General features: G+C 40.8%; 1 protein-coding gene across 1 annotated transcript in view; it reads left to right on the forward strand.

Moving 5' to 3' along the window:
• Positions 1–965: 965 nt before the first annotated feature.
• SLC25A36 (solute carrier family 25 member 36) overlaps positions 966–23,289 on the forward strand; it is a 33,593-nt gene continuing 11,269 nt past the window's right edge. Inside the window, exons 1-4 of the mRNA XM_084754557.1 lie at positions 966–1,233; positions 13,814–13,978; positions 17,333–17,410; positions 21,295–21,395. Of these exons, the coding sequence (XP_084610683.1) occupies positions 1,193–1,233; positions 13,814–13,978; positions 17,333–17,410; positions 21,295–21,395 (385 nt within the window). The 5' untranslated portion in view covers positions 966–1,192. The remainder of the gene's footprint in view (positions 1,234–13,813; positions 13,979–17,332; positions 17,411–21,294; positions 21,396–23,289) is intronic.

Below are 23,289 nucleotides of genomic sequence, written 5' to 3' on the forward strand. Positions count from 1 at the left end.
AATTGAGTAGGTAAAGCTTGCACAACCAGGAAAATACACAACAACCCACCAAACCACACGTCCCAACAACTATACGTTATGGGAATTGTGTCTCAACAAAACGTCCATATAAAGAGATACCCATTGGATGTCATGCCGGAATTTTTGGCATTTGGCCAGAGTTGTCACTCTTGGGGTCTGATCTCCTAGTTTTTGCCCCATCCCCCACCCCCACCCCCATCCCCGGGGGCCCTTTCCTTCTCTGCTCCAATATACAGCTATTTTTTTTTTAAACAGGGAAAGCTCTGAAGTCAGACTCTCCTGGATTCAAATCCCAGCTGTTCTGGGATGAACTCGGTAACCTTGGGCAAGGAGTTCGACTTCCCGCGCCCCTGCCCCAATAACGATACTAATCAAAATAAGAAGGCACACAACATCACTGGCACTGACTCAGCGCTGCTGACGTCCTCTACTGCGGCGTGAACACTTGCGGGCTGTATGCTTTGTAGGGATTTAGGTGCACGTCAAACATGGAGAAAGCTAAGGCAATTGGAGACTTTGTGAAGGAAGCGATGCCGATAGGAAAGTGTCTCCGGAGAATTTCATGTAGGCTGGAAAGGGTGGTGGGGCCCCTGCAAATGGGAAGGGCATTGTATGAAATAATAATAATAATAATAATAATGTTGTTCTTTCGGTGTGATTAGCATATTGGTATCTATATTGTTTTGCAGGTTCATCTGTATTGAAAATAATTACCAGTTAACAAAAATTAAAAATAACGACAAGTGGCAAGGGCTCGGCAGCCTTCCAGATTAGCGGATCAGGTGCGAGGGCGAGCCTGCTCATCTACTACACCGGTGAAAGCACTCCCGCCCTGCCCCGCGGCCCTTCATTGAGGAGCCCCCCTCAGCGATCACGTGAAAGAGGTGTGCGACTGTCGTGACGTCACGCCACCTAGACCAATCGGAGCTTCTGTTTATGTAGGGACCTCCGATTCCTCGGCCGACTCGGGCTGCGCAGTCTGGCGGAGCTCGCCGGAGCAGGAACGCCGCGGGAGTGGGTTCGCCGGTGGCCCTTCCGCAGCCGCGGCTCCGCCCGCTCGCCGGCGTCCTCTTCCCCCAACCCCCGCCCCGTCTCGACCCTCGCCGCTGGCCGTGGCGGGCTGCTGGGTCCGAGTCCCGCCTCTGCGCCCGGAGGACATGCAGAAGAGAGAATGAGCCATAGGGACACGCTGGTGCATCTGTTTGCCGGAGGGTAAGGTCGGTGGCGCGGGCGGGGTGGAGGCTGCGGGCCTAAGGAGGCCACGCCGGGCCTGGGCGTTGTCGCGGCCTAGCTGGTCTGTACCGCGCGACAGCTGGGGCGCACGGACCCCGGCCTCAGGTAGGAGGCTCGTCCTGGCGACAAAATGGGAGCAAGCTCGGCCTCCCCCCCCCACTCCCCTCCCGCCCCGCGCGCCTGGGCCCTCACGTTGCCCACGTTCGCGGGCGACCTTGTTTCCGGCCGCCGCTGCGCGGTGGCTGCTGGCGGGTGTCGCAGCGGGCAGGAAAGGCGTTGCTGTGCTGTCGCCTGCGGTGCCTGAAGGTTATTTCCAGCTCTGGAAAATTTTTCTTTCCTTAGCTGACCACGGTTACAGCGGCTGTGACTTTGAAGTACGTTTTTCTTTTTCTTTCTCTTTTTTCTTTTTTTCTTTTAAAGCAGCCCTCAGCACTCGCTGCTTTGGAGAACGGGTGGGCGTGGATTGAGAGAAGTCAGGTATTTAGGTGAATATTTAACTATATATGTGTACAGGATTAGTATGGAGCCTGGTTTGCTGATCCTCCTGCGTGAGTGCTACAGCCATTTTGCTGAGCCAAGCTTGTTCCTCCATTCGATACGTTCCTTCCCAATTATTTAGAGAAATAGAACAACGTTAAGACTTTTATCTGCAAGATTATAAAGTTGTCGTAAAATATAGTTAGGATGAACTAACTTTTTTAACCCGTATAACAGAATAAAGAGTATTCTCACACCCTATGCTTTGGTTTTTTGGATCAACCACTTTAAGACTATCAAAGGAATACATACACATTCTCTTTATGGTTGTGTGAGTTAGCGTGTGGGGATTCACACGCTAGTAATTCCCAGTAATCACAGTAGTTTCCTCAGTTGGCACACATTTAACTCAACGTTTATTATTCACCAATTTTGAACCGTCCTCTATTCTGCCATTAAAGCAGCTGCTAATTTTGTGTTTGCTTTTTATGTTTCTGAAATGTTTACTGCCAGTAAAGGGCTAATTAAATTTCTGCTGTACCTGTACTTTGCACGGGCTGGTCAAGTTCTTTACCTCCCTGCTGCATCCCTAGGCCCCTCGAGTGCTATATTCCTCTGTCTGTCTGTCTGTCTGTCTTTCTGCCCCTCTCTCTCTCTCTCTCTGTGTGTGTGTGTGTGTGTGTGTGTAGGGAGGGGGTAGGAAAAAGTAAAGATGTTTTGTCTTGCAGTAATTGGATTTCTACTTGCAGTTAGATTGTCTGAGAAAGAGAAGTTAGAAGACCATAGATGTAGTTCAGCCTGATAATTTGAATTAAAAAATGGGCAAAAACCCTTTCATTTTAATCACTTCACCTGTAAAACAAAATTGACAAGGTCTCTTCTGAGGCTGGCCCTTCTGTGGCTCCTAATGTTCAGGCTTTATGGATTGCAGGTTTTGTTAAAAGTATATTATGCTTGTATATGATGTAATTTAGTCTTAGTGTGTTAACTTTCCAGGTGTACTAGGCTCATAACTTTGTGTTTATTAATACTTGTAGATTTAGGCCATTCTGTTTAGGTTTTTGTTGTTGAGAGATGGAATGGAGGATTTTTTTTTTAGAATGCTAAATGGGACAAGATACTTGTTTTGAATTGTAAATTCCCTTTCTTTGCATTTCATCTCAATTTCATATTTGTATACAATGGTTGCATAAGTGATTTTAACATACACTCCTTATAGAAACAGAGTAATAAGTGATAGCAAAAGTCATTTTGATCAAAATACAGATGTCAAAAAAATTCCCTAAGGTCAGACATTTTCATACATGAGGAAGAAGTAATTGTAAAAGTCTTGATGATTTTACAGTATATAAATTCTGTTTTGTTTAATCTGGCAGTGTGCTAAACATGTAGCGATGTAGGCAGGTTATGTTGGAAATGTTCTTTATTGAACATATCTAATTTATATATCAAAATTGCTTATTTTTGGCAGTAATATACTGTTTTCTTCATAAGCACTAGGTTTGTTTACTATGACAGGATTATATATACTGGAAATTGAAAAGTCATTTTACTACACGGGAGAATGGTGTCTTTGTAGCGCTATGCCTGGCCTTCCTCACATACAGGTATTCTTTGTATTATGCTCAATAAACCTTAAAAGAACCAAGAGTAACCTTTCATAGTGGCATTTATTCATAGGCAAGGGTTTCTTAACATGGGAGCCTTGAGTTCCTTTTCTATTAACTAAAATGCTTTATACTCAGGTAGGCGCATCAGGATCCAGAAAGATTCTTACTTAGGGCCTGTATTGTTAAATAGGAACGTTTGAAACACTGACACTGGACCTTGGGTCTGAATGACATGTTCATGTGCTTAACTCGTGCTTTCTTTAAGGCACCCTTTGATCTCATTATGCTTTTGCCAGAGTTAATATTCAGAATTTGTAAGATCGTGGGGTCAGTTGAGTTTCAGAGACATACCAGGGTAGCCTGTAAAAATAAGAATGTAAATAAGGTTTAGTTTTTATTGTACTTGAGATGTTATGTATCTGTTCACAAACATAAAGTATGAGGAGAATTTTTATCAAGTTATTTATAAATATCATTTATTTAGTAAGAAACTCTTGTGATGAATTTTGTGAAATTATTTCAACTGCTTCCTTGTAAGAGGCCAGAAATAGAATACTTTTAATGAGGTTTTTTAAAAAAAAAAATTATGCTATGTCCATAATTTTTTACTATTCCCATTTCCTCCATCTTTTTTATTTTTCCTGTGGGGTTTTGGGAGGGGGTTGTTTGTTTATGTGTGGCTGGAGAGATGGCTCGGTGGTTAAGAATATTTGTTGCAGCCAGGCATGGTGGCACACACCTTTAATCCTAGCACTTGGGAGGCAGAGGCAGGCAGATCTCTGAGTTTGAGGCTAGCCTGGTGTACAGAGTGAGTCCAGGGCAGCCAGGGCTACACAGAGAAACCCTGCTTGGGCGGGGAGGGAGAGCACCCAGGTTCTGTTTGATTCTCAACATTTATATGGTGGCTCACAACCATTCAAAACCGCAGTTCTGGGTGATCTAACAGCCACGCACGAAACAGAACATTCATATACATGAAGTAAAACAGACTTAATTTTCTTTTAAGAAGTGTGTGCACATGCGCATATCTGAGTATATGTATGTGCACTACATGTATGTAGGAACCCATGCAGGCCAATCAAAAGAGGAGGGCATCAGGTATCCTAGAATTGGAGTAACACAGTTGTGCTCCACATTGTAGGTGCTGAGAACTGATCCCAGGTCCTCTGCAAGACCAGTAACTGCTCTTAACCACTGATCCATGTCCCCCGTTCTGTGTCTTACTTCGACATTTTGGGCTGCTATACCAAAATACCATAAATCAGGTGGCATCTAAAAAGTTAACATTTATTTGTTCCAGTTCTAGAGCCTTGAAAGTCCAGTTGATGGTGATGGCAAATTGCATGCCTGCTAGTGAGGGTCTGCTTCCTCAGACTGCGTCCTCTCAAATGGTAGAAAGGGCTAGCTAGCAGCACTCTTTTATGACACTAATTCCAAACATAAGGCCTACCCCTCTTCTCAGTACTGTCACCTCAGGTGATAGGGTTTGAACTTATGAAGTTGGGTGTGTGTGTCTGTCTGTCTGTCTGACTGACTGTCTTAAACATTGAGATAGACCCTTTGTGAGAATATCATTCTGATGAATTGGAAAACTAAGAGAAGCTGTTTTCCCTGACAGAGAATTCTTCAACTGTTTCCCTGTGGTGGATTAGTTTAGGGGCTGTGATGGGTGAGGCTAGGGCTCTTTAGAATTCCCAAGAACCCTTGGGGTGATCTGGGATCCTAAGGCCATGTTCATAAAGACAAAGCTGTAGAACTGCAGCTGTTGGTAGTCTCAGAATTCTTCCTCTAGGAGCAGCGTTTTTTTCTGGGAATGGAGGTGGCCAAAAAACGTCTTGGAGACGGATCATTCAAGGACTTGATACTGCCTAAGCATGCCTGCTTAAGTTCAAATCTTCAGTAAAAGATTAGAACAGGAGGAATCATCAAAGTACACCAGCCGGGCATGGTAGCACTCAGGAGGCAGAGGCGGAGCCAGGCAGATATCTTCCAGGTTAGCCTAGTCTGTATAATGAGACCCTGCCTCAGCAAAGAAAAGAAAAAGAAGAGTCAGAAAATGTGTTCTGAACCTCAGTGAATGAAGCAAGTATACTGTTGCAAGGAAAAATGTTGAGCTTTCTAGTTTACTGTCATATAAATTATGTTTAAGAGCTCCTAGCCATCGGATCTGGTCTGATTAGAGATTTTTCGTGGTTTTGATTAGGTTTTTACAGGGCAAGGGGTTAAAAATGCTGTTGGAACAAGAAATGAACAACTTAAGAAATTTAACGCAAGGGAAGCAAATAGATTTATTATACTTTATCAGAGAAATTTACTTTTTAAAAATGTATCACATTCCTTCTGTATATTTTGTTTTTATAGTAGGTATTTTAGTTCTTAGTCTGATACTATACACCTGTACACTGATCTATATGATAGTTTCCTTCCACACTTCTGTTTGATCAGTTGGCCAGCATTTTCTGATTTGGGTATTACTAGTGTTTATTTGGCTCTAACATTGGAAGTAAGAATAATAGCCTGTTAATTATTTTTCTGTACTAAAAACAGTGCACATACGTCAAATACCCCTTTATTTTCGACAGTTTATTTGCTTTTAATGGTAACCTGTCATTGTATAGGAAATGAATGTTCCTAGCCATTTTGGAAAAGTGTGGTTTTTGCCTTAATACTAAAGTCTTGAGATAATGCTCAGTTTGTAATATTGGTTAAAAAAAATAAGCTACAAATGAAAAGGTTGGGGGGCGGGGGTAAGAATTCCTTAATGAGGTTTACAAGATGTCAGAGATGGACCACATGTTTTGATACACAAAACTATACAAAACCCCTTAAGATTAATTAACATATTTGTGAACTTTTTTCTGTTGTTTCTTATGAAATGGTATATTACGTGGAGACAGAAAAATGGGCCAACCTGTTCATTCTGCTTTTACAAGGCTAAACTGCATTTGTCTGCAGAAATGTATTTGTGTAAAGATAAGAAAGATGGATTCCCAAGCACCTTTCCCCCCCTCCCCCCTCGAGACAGGGTTTCTCTGTGTAACAGCTCTAGCTGCCCTGAAACTCTGTAGACTAGGATGGCCTTGAACTCACCGAGTTCTGCCTCCTAAGTGCTGGGATTAAAGGCATGCGCCACCACCTCCCGGCTTCCCAAGCACCTTTTAAAATGTGCACACCACCCAGTTTTGTGGACCTACTCAGGAAATACTTTTCACACTTAAGAATTTCCTTGCCCAGAGCCTCAAAATGAAGGCCTGTGTCTGACAGTCACGGTCTTGGGATCAGTCTGTTTCATGTTCACGCCTTTTCTAGAACAGAATATTGAAGAATCACAGGCTCCCCACTCCAGCGGAACCCGTTCCAGTGGCTCAGCAGTTTGAGTCAATACAGCGGTTTCTGTGTCTGCACCTGGTAGGCTCATGAGTCTTAGTGTGGTTGAAATTGGTCGGCTTGGTACTGCTAGTTAGAGAAAAGTTCTTCCTGCCTTTCCCATCCCCTCACTCTCAACTTCGTCCTGTGTGCTGTGGTAAACTTGTGTGGGAGAGTACTTTGAAGCTCTCAGTGGACACATTGCTTTCTTACAAGATGTTTGCAGAGTGTCTTATATTCAGTCGCTTGGTTACACTGTGCCGCTTAAGAGGTTGATAAAAATTACTGACCACTGGCATGCCAGAATTTTTCTCTCATGTACATAGGCAAATAGAAGCAACTCCTTAAAGTTGGGTAAACTTACCACACAGGCAAAAGTAGAAGGGATTTAATTAATTGTCTTTAAAAGTTGTTGAGTTGAACAAAGTTTAAGTGGTCTGTAGGTTGATGTATAAACTTTCTTTCTCTGGGTGGCAGTGTGTTGTTATGCAGATCTGCAAGTCTTGGTCCCCTTGTCTTAGCCTTGGGGGTGCTGAATTTTACCTGTGTACCACTCTGCTCACCAACTGCCGGGAAACTTTTATTATTGTGCGTGTGTGGTGATTTGCCTGCCCATGTCTGCACTAATGCATTTTGGGTACGCTTGGAGGGCATTTGATCCTCTGGAGCTGTGTTTCATACTGTTGTGAACCTCGATGTGGGTGCTCAGAACAACCCTTGCTCCTAACTGAAGCCATTGCTCCTGTCCCTGCCTGTAAAGGTAGGATACACATAGTCCATCCAGGTAGTTTGCCTAAGAAGAAATAATTGAGGTTACTTTGTATATACTAAAGATATAATGCCATTTTATAGTTCAGTAAGATTCATAATTTAGAGATTTTTGATGCTATAATGAATTTTTAATCTTCTTTGTTCTCAAATTTGGCTGTTCTCTTCTTGGAATTGCCAGTGAAGAAAACAGAACAAATGAGTGATTTACAGAAGAAATTTTGAATTGTGACATTTAAATAGTAAAATATTCACATTAGCAGATTACTTGGCTGCCACATTACTATTGCTCTAACTAATGACCACATCACTGGGCCGAGGAAAACAGCTCTAGTAGAAGGCAGAGAATCCTAAGGGCCTACATTAATGCACTTGGAGTGGAGTGCAGAGAAGCATGTTTATTCAACAAGTGAGATTTGAAGGTAGTCGATTTTTCTTTCTGGTTTGTCATTTTCTTTGTGTATTTTTATTTGCTTTACTTTTTGAAACAAAATCTATGTACCCATCACTGGCCTGGAATTTGCTGTGTAGACCAGGCTGGCCTCAGACATCCCTCAGCCTCTGCTTCCCCAAGTGCTGAGGTTAAGAGTGCACTACCATGCGTGGCTGGTTTGTCTTTTTCTTTCACTTGGGTTGGTAGTTGAGTGTCAGAAAACTTTGAATCCCTTTTCACCTTCCTGATGATTTTTAGCCTAGACATTTCTGCCCTGGGTAGTTACAGGCTTTTCAGCTGCTTTTGATTTCAGATACTTCCTCAACTTGATTCTGCAAAGGAAACCAAGAGCCTCATAGTCCAACCTTCTTTTTTTTTTTTTTTTTTTTTTTTGAGACAAGGTTTCTCTGTGTAACAGCCCTGGCCATCTTGGACTCATTTTGTAGACCAGGCTGACCTTGAACTCACAGAGATTCGCCTGCCTCACCCTCCTGAGTGCTGGGATCAAAGGCATGCGCTAGCTTTCTTTTTATCTTGAGACAAGATCTCACTAAGTTGTTTTGGAACACTGTAGCCTAGGGAGGCCTTGAGCTGCTTCTTGCCAGTTTTTAAAAGCATGATTATGTTAGTTATGCAGAGTGGTGTTTATGATAAGTTTAAATGTTGTCTTATAAAAATTTGTTTATTGGGATGAAGCTGGAGGATTTGTTGTTTGAGATAAGGCCAGGCTACACTTGCTTGAACTCGCTGTGCAGTTGAGGATTAACTTCAACTTCCGATTCTGCTTTTGCCTCCCAAGTGCTTGTGCCATGGCTCCCAGGCCCTTCCCAGTAATTACTTGCTTAGCTTAGAATAATTGTGCCATCATATCTTAATTCATAAGTGAGCTAAATACTGTATATTTAAGATTTTCATTGTGCTCATGTTCAGTTAGACAATATGCTGAGTGCATTGTAGCACAGTGCTTTAATCTTGTGCTCCAAGTTGATGAAGCCATAAAAATAAAACACCTTTTTGTTTGTTTTTCGAGACAGGGTTTGTCTGTGTAGCCTTGGTTGTCCTAGACTCACTTTGTAGACCAGGCTGGCCTGGAACTCACAGAGGTCAAATACATTCCTTTTATGAACTGCCTTTGAGAGATTTTTGTCATTCTGAACTCTCATATCTGGATTGACTTAATTTCTAAGTATGGCACTTCCTTACCATTTTTCTACTGTTTTCCCTTTGCTCCCTAAAATGTAGCCATTCTCATGCATTAGAGTCCTTTGTGTGTGGTAGTTGTTTTCTTTGGGATTTTAGAGATAAGTTTGTGGTTATCGAGGAGTCTGGCATTCTGATGTCGTCTTTGTGTGTTATCCTCTGGGATCTAAGCCTTTCTTATGTGTAGTTGAAAAGATTGCCTTAGTGCATCTGTGTCCAGTGCATTTTGTTAAACTTGAACTCAGATTTTTTAGCTCACCAGGGGACTAGACTCCTGTCCAGGAATGTAAGGAATGCAGTTTTACTGAGTACATGAGTCCTGGGAAATTCATTAAACCTAGGGTTCCATTTTGCTAGTCAGACACTTATCTCACAGTCATATTCTAACTGTAGTCTCTTTAGAAAGTAAGATTTCTGTCACAAATACCTGCTACTTCTGGGAAGATTTTTTTTCTTGTTGGGTATTTTGCTTGTGGAAGCAATATATTAAATGTTTTGCATAATGTAGATGCATTCTGCTTCAGATACTTAATATATTATTAATTTTCACATTTGGCTTCTGTACTAGTTTGCTTTCTATTATGTGATAAAAATGACCAAAAGCTACTTGAGAAGGAAAGAGTGTGGTTTGGCTTAACATGTCTTTATTACAGTGGATCACTGAGGGAAGCCAGGGAAGAGTTCAAGTTGGGCAAGAACCTGAAGGAAGGCTTGAACTCAAGCAGAGGCCAAGAATCTTGTTTATTGACTTGCTCCCCATAGGTTGCTCCTTTTGCCTGTTTGTTTGTTTGTTTGTTTTTCCCTTTGGTTTTTCGAGACAGGGTTTCTCTGTGTAGCCTTGGCTGTCCTGCACTCACTTTGTAGACCAGGCTGGCCTCGAACTCACAGAGATCTCCCTGCCTCTGCCTCCCAAGTGCTGAGATTACAGGCGTGCGCCACCACGTCCAGCTCATTTTGCTTTCTTAACCCAAGACGTCTGCTGAGAGTTGGTACCATCCACGGTGGGCTAGACCTTCCCACATCAGTCATTATGAAGAAAATACCCCACAGACATCCCTATAGGCCACGTTGATGGAGTCATTTTCTCATTAAGATTCCCTCTTGCCACATAACGCTAGTTTGCATCAAATTGACACAAAACTAAAACTGGCATAGCTTTTTTCTTTTTCTTTTTCTTTTCTTTTTTTTTTTTTTTAAGATTCTGTATTCTTGGGACTGTCATACATGGATACTATGAAATATATCTACTCCTATATCTTCCCTCCAACTCCCGCCCCTGATATTTCTCCCAATACAGTCCCCCAATTGCATGTACTCCTCTTCTTCCTTATTATAATATATACCATAATATATATTATATATTACTATATAACCCACTAAGTCTAGTTAGTGCTGCCTTTGTGTGCATGGATGTTGGTCCATCCACTGAGCATGGAAATTGTATCAGTAGTCACACCACGTAAATTAAACCAACACCAAGGGATTCTACTGACTCCAGCAGCTGTCCACTACCATTAGCTCTTGAGTAGGAATGGGGTCTGGAGATCACTACCCCATTTATTTTGTAGCAAACCGCAGCTACTGTGAGTTCATGAGTTTGCTAGCTATGTCATGACTAGAAGATAGTATTTTACTTCTCATCCTCTGGGTGTTACATTCTTTCTGCCTCCTCTTCCTCGGTGTCTCCTGAGCTTTGCTGGGGGCCAGGGTAGAGGGTGGGCTGGTTTGATAATAGATATCCTTTTTAAGGCTGACACAGTCCTTTATTTTTAGCACTTTGACCAGTTAAAGATCTCTGACTACACACGGGCTGTGGTGGCGCACGCCTTTAATCCTAGCATTTGGAGGCAGAGGCAGGCGGATCTCGTGAGTTCAAGGCCAGCCTGGTCTACAAAGTGAGTCCAGGACAGTCAATGCTATATAGAGAAACCTTGTCTTAAAAAACACCCATCCCACCCCCAAAAAGATCTCTGACTAGTAACCACAGCAAAAAGAAGCTTCTTCAATCTGTAGATAGAAATATTTAGAAGGCAGCCGGGCGTGGTGGCGCACGCCTTTAATCCCAGCACTCGGGAGGCAGAGGCGGGTGGATCGCTGTGAGTTCGAGGCCAGCCTGGTCTCCAAAGTGAGTCCAGGACAGCCAAGGCCACACAGAGAAACCCTGTCTCGAAAAAACAAAAAAAAAGAAGAAAAAAAAGAAATATTTAGAAGGCAATTTATAAGATGACCATTTAGCAAAATAACAGACAGTAGCAGATTCTACCCTAAGCGCTATGACTTCCCCAGCCATGGTCTTTTGACCAGGGTTATGAATTCACTCCTGTGGAGCAGACCTCCTCACATCAGTCAGAAAGCAGTTAGCCTGTCACAAGCATGCTACTATAATTGGTCACATCTTGCCAGGTGGGTTGGTATTGGAGTGTGCAGGCTAGTGCTGGGTAAGGCCACTGCTGTCTTCTCTCCCTGGTTGACTCCGTAGCACCTTCTGGCACTGTGAAACCTAGTCTGCAGTGGGAAGTTTCCCAGTTGGTTTGGATTTGTTTTTCATGCCCTGCAACCAAAGCATGTTGTTTCTTCACCAATAGAGTCTTACCATACGGTATAGAGGGGAACCAAGAGAAATAACAGCCACCTCTGTTGTTTTGGAGATATCTGAAGCCTCCCTGACCTTATGAACCATAGAGATGTATCCATACTTTGTACTGAAGTTTTCATTTAATGACCCATATTCTGGCCACCCATATGGGGTAATTCCATTTAAAATATTTTTACAGTTTTATTTTGAAATTCATTTACTAACTATAAAGTCTTTTCCTTTAATTCCTCTTTTTGCTCTTTGAGACAGGGTTTCTCTGTATAGCCCTTGCTATCCTGGAACACACACTGTAGGTCAGGTCGGCCTTGAACTCAGAGATCTGCCTGCCTCTGCTTCCCAGTTGATGGGAGTAAGGTGTGTACCACCACCACTGCTGTGCTTTCCATAGGCTTTTTCATTCATCCTTAGTTTAGGTTAACTTTGTGCGTTGCCCCCTTCTCTTCCTCACCCCCCTGCCCTTAGCCTTTAACTTCTAGTATGCTGCTAGGGGACTGCCCACCTGTCCTGCAGGGCAAAGGGAGCAGGGGCAGCCATGAGTACAATGGAAATGACCTTCCAGAATCAGCTTCATGGAGACTGCTCCACTTTATTCGGGGTGAACAAAAGCTATATAGTTCTTGGGGAGTGAAGGGAGAGTTCCCAGGGTAGGTGCACACTATTGGCTGGGGTTACAAGTGCCAGGGGTGCTTCATTTGCATCGGGTAGCACAGTCATGCATACGAAGGGCAACACAGCACCTGATTATCCAGTAGGCAGCAGGGGGAGTGCTAGTAGGGAACTGTGCCAATGGTCATATTTTAGATAGGGTTAGAGGCTGAAGGACACTCTCCAGATGAGGTCAGGCAGAGAGTCGGAGTGTGGGGGCAAGGGGGAGCCCTCCATCCAGCACCCAGCTCAGAGACATGGTGGGCTGCAACCTCAAACCACAGGGTCCTCCAACAGTATTCGCTCTCCTTTTCGTTTTACATAAGTCTGCTATTCTTTCAGTTATTTTTATAATTGGGTTGTGGGACAGTAGGCTTCAATGTGGCTTTTCATACTCCCTTTCTTTGGATTCTATTAGCTCTTGTTTCAGTACAATAAGATCTCTGCTGAGTCATTATTTTCAGGAATAATGCTGTAAGGAAAAATTGTTTCTCACTCTGCTTAATCTGTACCCACATTTGTCTGAAACTCAGTGATCTGCCCCGCCCCGTGTGTGTGTGTGTGTGTGTGTGTGTGTGTGTGTGTGTGTGTGTGACCTCCCACTGAATCTCTTGGCAGGTAAACTAGCTAGTCAGAAAGCTCCCAGTTATAGAGTTACAGATGTGCCATGTCTGGCTTTCCATGGCCGCTCGGGATTCCAACCAGGTCCTCATGCTGTTCAGCAAGTGCTCTTACCTTGAACCCCTACCCTTCCCTCATCAGCCTCTTGAGGGATCACGTCCTGTTCTTTATATAAAGAGAATAATTGCTTAGGTTATTACCTAATTCTTTTTCCCCCGTAACTGGGTTAAATAATACATTTTCTTTAGAGGTTTTTTTTTTTTTTTTTGGTTGTTATTGTTTTGTTTTTCGAGACAGGGTTTCTCTGTGTAGCCTTGGCTGTCCTGGTCTATAGCCTCGAACTCACAGTGATCCACCTGCCTCTACCTTCTAAGTGCTGGGAGTAAAGGCGTGCTCCATCACCCCACCCCCACCCCCACCTTGTTTAGAGTTTTTGTTTTGTTACTCTGATGATCAGCCTGGGAAAGAAGCATTAATCAACTCTTACAGTCTTAATTCAGTTTGTCAGTCATTTTTAGTAATATCCATCACTAGAAATCTTCCTTTACCTAATTATATCTTCTGTGTAAATTCCTAAGCTCAGGTTTTTTATTTCATATTCTGATATGTGGGGACTAGGGCCACCAGTTAACACATGACAGAGGGCTTTCCTTAGTTCCCTCCGCTCGTTTCAGTGACTGACAGTGTTCATTTGCAGTCAAGTAAGTGAAACTTTCAACAAAATTAGTCTTCAAACGTTTAAATTTTAGTAAGGTTGCAACCTTTGGGCTAGAGCACTGGGTAGGGGCATATATATTCTCCTTGGCTGATTAGATGCCTAAATTCTGCTCTTGTTTTTTGTAGATGTGGTGGTACAGTGGGAGCTATTATGACATGTCCACTGGAAGTTGTCAAGACACGGTTGCAGTCGTCTTCTGTGACACTTTATATCTCTGAAGTTCAGCTGAACACCATGGCTGGAGCCAGTGTCAACCGAGTAGTGTCCCCTGGGCCTCTCCATTGTCTAAAGTGAGAGCAAACCACGCTTATTTTTTTTTCTTCTGTATTTTAAAAGGTTCTTTAGAAAATTCAATTACAAAAATTAGTATGAATCATACTTACTAGTGGTACTAGCCCATAATGGAATAGAACAGTTATAAAGATTATATAAAATGGAATATTTCCAAATTGTATATATTTAGAATATTTTTTCTACATCTATATAGTGGGTATCTTTTTTAAAGGTATTGTAGGTATTTTGTTTTGACTTGTAATTTGTTTGTTTGTTTGTTTGTTTGTTTCATTTGTTTCTAGGCAAGGTCTCACTATGTAGCCCTGACTGGTTAGAATTTAGTATCTAGAACAGGCCCTATCTCTGTGCCACCATGCCCAGGTGGATGTTTTACTTAGTTTTGAAATGAAGGTAGTGTTAGTGCTATTGTGTGTTTAATGTTCACATATCTGCACAAGTACCTGCATCTGATTGCCGATAGTCTGTTTGCTTTTTACAAAACATAGAACCTAAACAGCTTCCGCTTGAAACAGTTATCCCAGTTTTAAAATCTGTGTGTGGTCATTTTTCTGATGATTTGGAGGGAAATGTCATGTTTATATTACTAGACTTAATGTGGTTTCAAGACGGGCCATGGTGACACACACCCTTAATCCCAACACTTTGGAGGCAGAGGCAGAGGATCTCTGAGTATGAAGGACAGCCTGGTTTACAGAGCAAGTTCCAGAACAGCCGGGGCTACAGAGAGAAACCCTGTCTCAAAAAAACCAAAGAAAACAACTTACTTAGATCAGTTTCTTCTACATCTTTAGGTTTGTGTTAGAGCTCAGTGCCTGTGTGTGTGTGTGTGTGTGTTTGTGTGTGTGAGCCTTATCAGCTCACGTGACTTAAATCTGTTTGAACTTAGCTCAGTAGTGTTTGTTTTGTCAGAGCAGATGAGCTAATACAAGGTATTTACATTTGCTGCTAAAAGATTGCATCACACCTTTTCAACTTGGTTACCCAAGTACATGAAAGGTGGAAGAAAACTGTCAGCAATTTTGAATTAAAATGTCAAAGTACTAATTGATTTGGGAAATGTCTTTTTATTTGTTTATATATGTATTTTATGTATATGGGTGTTCCCTCTACATATGTGCACAACAAAAGAGGACATTGGATCTCCTGGGAACTACAGTTAGGGATGGTTGTGAGCTGCCATGTGGGTGCTGGGAATTGAACTCAGGATCTCTGGAAGAGCAACCAGAGGTTCTTAACCACTGAGCCATCCCTGCAGTCCCAGGAATCGTATCTTAACGTCATTATGCCAGTACCATTGATTAGGTCTTCTTAAAATTCTCCTTTAAACCCCTGAGACACATTTTTTTATCTCTCTAGATTTATTTATTCATTTTTAAATTTAGATTTTTCAGGGTTTTTTGTTGTTGTTGTTTTGAGACAAGGCTTCATTATATAACACTGGCTGTGTAGACCAGCCTGGCCTCAAACTCAAACTCACCTGCTTTTGCCTACCCAGTAATAAGATTAAAGGCATGTACCACCTCCACCATTTCCTCAAGTTTTTTATGCCCTCCTTTAATCTTTTCATAAATTAGTTTAACTAAGCACTTAAATACTCAATAAGTGAGTACTGTTTAGTTTTTTTTCTTTTTTCCCGTCTTTGTTGTTTTGTTATGTTTTTGTTTGTTTTGTTTTGTTGTTTTTGGTTTGGGGGGTTGTCTTTCAAGACAAGGTTTCTCTCTGTAGCCTTGCCTGGCCTGGACTGAACTTTGTAGACCAGGCTGGCCTTGGAACTCACAGCAGTTTGCCTGCCTCTGCCTCCTGAGTGCTGAGGTTAAAGGCCTGCGCCACCACACCCAGCTCCTGTTTAGTTTTCTTATCATAAAACTTCAATGAGTGGAAAGTTACTTTTTTCTCAAAGTTGTTTTTCACCCTTGTACTTCACAGAGAAAGGTCTTTCCTTTCAGCTTATACCGCTGATGAGCTATTACATTAATCTGCCTCCTAAGAGATCTTTAGTCTACAGACACTCGGAGGAGCTCTCTAAGTAGCCATCTCTTAGCTCTAAAGTTCCCTTTGCTTGTTATTTATTTATTTATTGTCCTAAATCAGATCTAATTTAGACTGGCCTGAACTACTTCAGCCTCAGCCTTCCAGATGTGGAATATAAGCATATGTCACCACATCTGGCTTCTATATTAAAATATAGGTGTCTCTTCTCACCTCTGTAACTTCACTGAACTACTTAATCTCAGAAAGCCTTATATATTTTAGATTCTTAGTCCCTTTTCTTCTGGGGATAAATTTCTTGTACAGTATTTGTTTATTGCCACCTATTAAATTATTTGCCTAAACATTTTTTTTCACAAATACTCGGCAAATTTTTCAGTGTTAGTGGCTGTATGTTTTTCTATCTTTTTATCTAGTCATGAGCTCTTTTTATATTAAATTTGCAATATAGTAAATGTTACCTGATTGGAGGGGAAACTCACCAAGCGTTCTAGTAACTGGTAGGGTATTAGGGTGATAGATTTTGCTATAGCATCTCACTGGAACAGGTGACTGACATGATCCTGCTGAACTTGGGAGTAAAGACTGGACTGTGGCTCATTGGTGGAGGGTTTGCCTTCTGTGTGTGTGTGAGTCTGATCCCCAGCACCAGACAGACTCTGAAAGTAGGAATAAACTACATTTTTAGCTGTAGAATTGAACTGGCTGATACCAGTAAGAATGAAGGGAGGGAGAGCACACAAGTAAGAGGGCAAGTCAGTGTCACAATCTGTACTTTTTAATCTTTTCTGCTAGTTTCAAATAGGGTCTCAGTGAAGCCCAGCCTGACTTGAAACTCACTTTGAAGTCCAGGTTGGCCTCACACTTGGGATGATCCTCTTATCTCAGCCTCCTAGGTGTTGGAATTACAGGCATGAGCCTACATACCTAGCTGAAACCATAATTTAGAAAACTTTTGTGCATGTGTATATATGGGTACATACATGTTACAGTATGCATATGGAGAACAAAGACCAGCTATGTGCAATCAGTTTTACTTCCGACTTTAGGTGAGTTCCAGGGATCCAAGTCAGAGCCTTAGGCAGTGTGGCAAGTGCCTTTACCCGCTGAGCCATCTTGCCAGTAATTTTAGATAATAATATGTACCGAATTTTATCATCACTGGTAAATCACATTGATTCTTCAGTACTTTTCCTGCATGCTCCCCTCCCCCTCACCCCCACAAAAAAGTGTTTTTATGAGTAGTGAAATAGACCCGAAAGGTACATTATAAACTGATGGTGGCTTTGCCTTGCTCTAGGATATTAGTAAAGGACAATAGAAGAACATTTCTTTCTAATAATCTGCATTTCTCTTTTCAGGGTTATCCTGGAAAAAGAGGGTCTTCGATCGTTGTTTAGAGGATTGGGCCCCAATTTGGTGGGGGTGGCCCCCTCCAGGTAAAAAGGCGGGAGAGCTAAATAAAATGTTGGCTGGCTGTGTTTTAAGGTATCTGGATGTAACCATTTGCAGGAACAAGTAGATTTATAAGTGCACCTTTCAGTATCCATGGGAAGTTAGATAGGTGAGAATTTCTGGTGCTAATCAAAAGGAAACTGTAAAGAAGACGTGGATTCTGGGACTAACAAATCCGTTGCACTGTGAATGCAAAGAAGCTGTTTCATGTGGTAAGGGAGACGGTATCGTGCTCATTTTAAACTGTTGATGCTCACACTTGGAAAATGAAGTGTGGAATAAAAAAGCTCTAAGGGTAAAACTTATTTATAGATGAAAGTTTTATATTTTAAGTTTCTAGGAATGGACCCGAGATTTGAGAGACTATTCAAAACTATAAATTAGAATAAATGTCTTTAAGTATGAATAGGATCTATGATACTGGTTATGTTTTCAAAATAAATCTGAATTTCATCATAACAAATGACTTGTCTGTTGTGATACCTCCTGACAGAATGTTTAAATTCTTTTGATCTTAGGAATTAGAGGAATTTCATACTTATGGGAAGGGCTAAATAATTACACAGGACAAAAACTATAAACTGAACTCAGAAATTCACCAGCCTCTACTTCCCAGACTGATTTTTATGACAAATTATTGGAAGTTTTGTTTTTAATTTAACTATGGTAACTCTTAAAAGTCTAAATAAATAAATAAACAAATGGCTTGGTTGTGTGTTGGGGGGAAGAGTGCTCTTTGGTTTTGTTTTGAGACATCTCACTGAGTAACCCTGCCAGCCTCAAATTTGTTGTCCTCCTGCCTAAGACCCTTGAGGACTACCAGGACTACAGAGGTTTACCTAACGATAAATAAGCATTTTAAAAAGCATATTTATTATGTATGAATGTTCTTCCTGCCCAAATGTATGTATACCATGTGTGCCTAGTGAGGAGGATGGTCAGAAAAGTTCATATTTAGAATGAACATGGACACCTAGTTCTGTACTTAAAACCATATCCCTCATTCACATCCAGTTGCTTACTGGGTTTGACTTCTTTCTTTTTAAGAAAGTATTCAGGATTGAGTTCTGTTGCCTGTGCCTGCAATGGGAGGCTGAGCAGCATTGCCTTGGACTCAGAACCAGGGCTTCACCACATAGGAATGCAGAGAAGTGGTGGTGGTGAGATGGCTCCGGGCATGAAGGGGCCTGCGCGCCAGCCTGACGACGAGCTCAGCACTCAGAGCGGACTTCTAAAGTCACTCTCTGACTTCCACACGCGCAGGAGCACACGCAGTGATAATAAAACTTAAAGGTTTAGTTTCTCTACTATATCACCTTACTGGTTGTATTCTCCACACACATTCATTATTTTCTTCATAGACAGCCACCATTAGTAAGCAGTTCAGTGTACTTTTTCCCAGTAATTTTCCTGGGTTGTCATATGCATGAAGAATTGTCCATAGTAATTATTTATATAAATGGATCATAAGAAACATAACTTTTCTTGAAACTCCATGATACGTGATTTTGTTTTTGTTCTGTTTTGTTTCCTTTTTGAGATAGGTTTCTCTGTGTAGTCCTGGCTGTCCTGGAGCTCCCTCTGTAGAGGAACTCCCTCACTCTGCCTCCTGAGTGCTGGGATTAAAGGTGTGTATAGCCACCACAGCCCAGCCAATCTGTGACTTTTAATATTTATTTTTATCTTGTATATACATGTGTCTGTGTGTGGTCATGTGCCTGCAGAGGCCAGAAGAGGGCGTTATATTCCTGGAGTTGCGCCCCTGATGTGGGGGCTGGGAACCAAATGCAGGACCTACGGAAAAACGTTAAGTGCTCTTAACATCAGGGCCACTCCTTCAGCTCCTGTCCTAGCAGTGGCTCTGTGGGCATTCCCAAACCTCCTTTTGTAGTTAAGGAAGCTTATTGGCTTAAATGTGTTTTTGTTTCTTGAGACAGGGTGGTACTAAATAGCCAGGCTGGCCTCAAACTCAAAATTCTGCTTCTGCCTCTGGGATGCTGGCATGATAGTCATACACCACAGTGTTGCAAAGAAATACATATATTCTTTTAGAATGACTACTTAAGTAGGGCTTCTGGATAAAGAGAGCTAAATGCATTGAAAACTAGAAATTGCTAATTTGTCCTCTAAAGAGGCATACCAAGTTTTTCTTTTCATATAGTGAAGTTATTGCTCTTAAGCTACATACTTAAGAATGCTGGCTACTGTCCATTTTTGGTTTTTTGAGACGGGATTTCTCTGTGTAGCCTTGGCTGTCCTGGACTTGCTTTGTAGACCTGGCTGGCCTTGAACTCACAGTGATCCGCCTGCCTCTGCCTTCTGAGTGCTGGGATTAAAGGCGTGCGCCACCACGCCTGGCTCTGTCCATTTTTAAAAATAGTTACTAATAAACTAAAACTTTTCTTTTGGTATTTTGCCATGTATTTAATTTTTTGTGTAATGACACCCTCTTTATTATAAGTTGATTTCCTATATGTATATTCTATACCTATTTTCTTATTAAGGTGTCTTGTGATTTCTCGGGAGTCCATCCCCCTCATGGTTTAGAGTTGTGTGTGCTAAGTATCTTTTCATTATAATTTTCCTCATAAATAGAATGCTTTGTTTTAAGTTGTTAAATAAACCCCCCCCCCCTTTTCTGAAACAGGCTTTCACTTAGGTCAGCTTGCCTTTGAACTCTCTTGCCTTAGCCTGCTGATTGCTAGAATTGCAGATGTAAGCCACATGTCTGGCCCCTTTTTTTTTAAAACACTTTTTAAAAAAGATATATTAGTGGAAAATGGAAAATGGAGCTGATGTGATGATTTAGTAGTTAAGAACATTTACTGCTCTTGCAGAGGGCCTGAGTTCAGTTCCCAGCACCATCACAGAGTCTCATAAACATCTGTCATTCCAGTCCAGAGAATTTGGCATCCTCTTCTGGGCTCTGTGCACTCATGCACTTACGTACATGGCGGCAGAATACTCATACATAATAAGAGGAGAAGGTTCAGTAATGTCAGTTATTACTCTATTTCGTTACCACTCTGTAAATCAGCATTCTTAAGTACTTCAGAGGCTGAAAGAACTCCAAATTTAATGGGATATTTACAGACATTGCAAAACATAACCTGACCTGATGGGCCTAATAACATTTGTTAAAATTATTTGTCTTAAGAATACTATGGGAGGGGCGGCTCAGTAGCTAGGAGCTCTATCTGCTCTCCCAGAGGTTCTGAGTTCAATTCCCAGCAACCACATGGTGGCTCACAACCATCTATAATGAGATCTGATGCCCTCTTCTGGCGAGCAAGCATACATGCAGATAAACCACTCATATACAATAAACAAATAAATAATTTTTTTTTTTTTTTTAAAGAATACTGTGGTCAAGAGATATAAAGGGGATGAAGGCTTGCATGGGATCTCTGGCACCAAAAAAGTAGAATATATAAACCTATTCTATATATGTTTATAATAGAGAATATACCACAGAATCTTAGAAGTATCCAGCATTGGACTGATTAGATCTGCTCTACCTGTAAAATTATATTCACCTAACTCAAGTTAAACACACTGACTTCTGAGTTAGCATTCACAGTGCAAACATCACAGCCTCATGAAATATAAAGTCTCCAGTCATCTTGATAACTGTACAAAGTCTTTTTGCTTCTTGTGCTTGCTAAGTGGTTGAGTACAGCTTGGGTGATGTGAGAATGGTGCTACGGGCTATACATTTGAGTTTATTAAAGTACAAAATGTGCTTTGTGGAGAAAATGAGTAAGTCTGATGTTATATTGAATATGAATGATACTTTTTTCTAATAGATTTCTCTATTCTAAAATTATGAAGATTTATATCATTAATCTTTTTTTTTTTTAATTTTTAGAGCAATATACTTTGCTGCTTACTCAAACTGCAAGGAAAAGTTGAATGGTGTTTTTGATCCTGATTCTACCCAAGTACACATGATTTCAGCTGCAATGGCAGGTATGAATATTTAATAGTAAAAACTCTTCTAAACCTGGAGATGTTAATATATTATGATGACTTCATATCAAATTAAAATGGTTAGTGTGCTTTTTAATAAAGTCTGCAAAGATGTTTTTTTCATTTGAATATGTAAAATCTGTTATCAGTTACATCTTTGTAATTAAGAATTAAAGTTGACAGACTACAGGTAGTATATTTATTTTGCTATGTGTTGCTTAATATTTAATGAGTTTATGCTTTAGGAGTCTAGCCATAATTGCACTGGAGTTAGAGCTGCCGCTTATTCTCCTCGGTTTTCTCTTAGTGCCTTCAGCTCCTGTCTGAAGCACACCGCCAGTACTTGGTGACGCATTCATTACATCCTGGGCTCATATGCTGCAGGTTTTGTGATGCTTATTAGGACCCAGTTAGTGTAACTGATGTACGATTAAGAATGTATCCCCAGCACTCTGGAGGCAGAGGCAGGTGGATTTCTGTGAGTTCGAGGCCAGCCTGGTCTACAAAGAGAGTTCCAGGACAGCCAAGGCTACACAGAGAAACCCTTTGTCAAAAAACAAAAAAAACAAAAAAAAAAAAAAAGTATATCATTCCTGATAATCTAGACTATTGGGCCTGAACTATAGTAGACACTGGCTTATGTGTACGTGCTTGTGTAAAAATGTTTCCAGGAACTTGGATATGACTCTGAATCAAAACACCCCTCACAGGTCTCTGTGTTACCTAAGAATGAGTAGTGGAGATTGTCCCACGGTTCTGGAATCATTTGCTGCCGTGCATGTTAGACAAAGCCTTGAATTTCAGTTCTTAATAGAAATGTCTCCCAATTTTCTGAGAATTATTGTTTAATCTACCTCATATTTCTAAGTTATCCTGTAATTTCATAAAATCGTAGCTGCTTTTATCAGCTGTTGATCAATAAATAGATTTCCCATTGTGTACTTAATGAGTGCCTTAAACTGTTATTCATTTTCTTTTTAGAATAGTTTAATTTGGCCACATATATAACCAACTAAGTATACATTTGAAATTCTGATTTGTGAACTATTGATACCTTACAAATTAATTTCAAGATTCTTTATATTTTGTAATTTTTGGCTGACTGACATTTTGAAGCTGGAAGGGACAGTGTTTTAAGTCAAAATAGTGTATATTCCAATTTGCCAGTCTGGAGATCTTGAACAAGTTAGGTAATTCCCTGGAGTTTTTTGTACTTTATCCATGGATTAACTGAATTGATCTGGATAGATTGAGTAATTAGTTCTTGGTGCAATAATATTTACCTAGTTACAAACTAGAATTTTTAATTGTACTATTTATACACATTGATCATGAATGTTTGACTGGGTATAGATGAAAGTTGGGCCAATTAGTTATAAACCCAGTAATCATTACACTAGGTTAATAATACATTTCTAGATTTCAGCATTTTGGTTTTGGGGCAGTGGGTTATTTGTCTCTAACTCCAGAAAATTAAAAAGAAATGTTAATGTTACATTTAAAAATTGAAATCAAGAAACTAGATAGGCAGTCATTTTAAAGTTGACAGTGTATTATGGATTCAATATTGTGATTTTAGAGGTTCAAAGTTTCTAAAGTCTTACTGGAACGTCTTATCAGGATATCTCACCAAAACTTATTACTATTTTTAAATTATATTGCAAAGTAATTTAGTAAAACTTGGAAACTTTTTTCTCAAATGTATAACATCTTCATTAATACTGTTTCCCAACTTGAATTCCTTAAGTTTTGATAATTTGAGCATTCATATTGAGACATTACTATACTGTGTGCTTACTGCATAATTTGAAAATATTTTTTTCACTTGTTTGCAGTTACGTTGTCCTGAAAATTATGCCTTCAGCATTTCCTTGCACTGTTTGTTAGCATTAAC

This window comes from Acomys minous (genome assembly GCF_964271855.1).
Source record: "Acomys minous genome assembly, chromosome: 13".
In the NCBI taxonomy this organism is placed as follows: Eukaryota; Metazoa; Chordata; class Mammalia; order Rodentia; family Muridae; genus Acomys; species Acomys minous.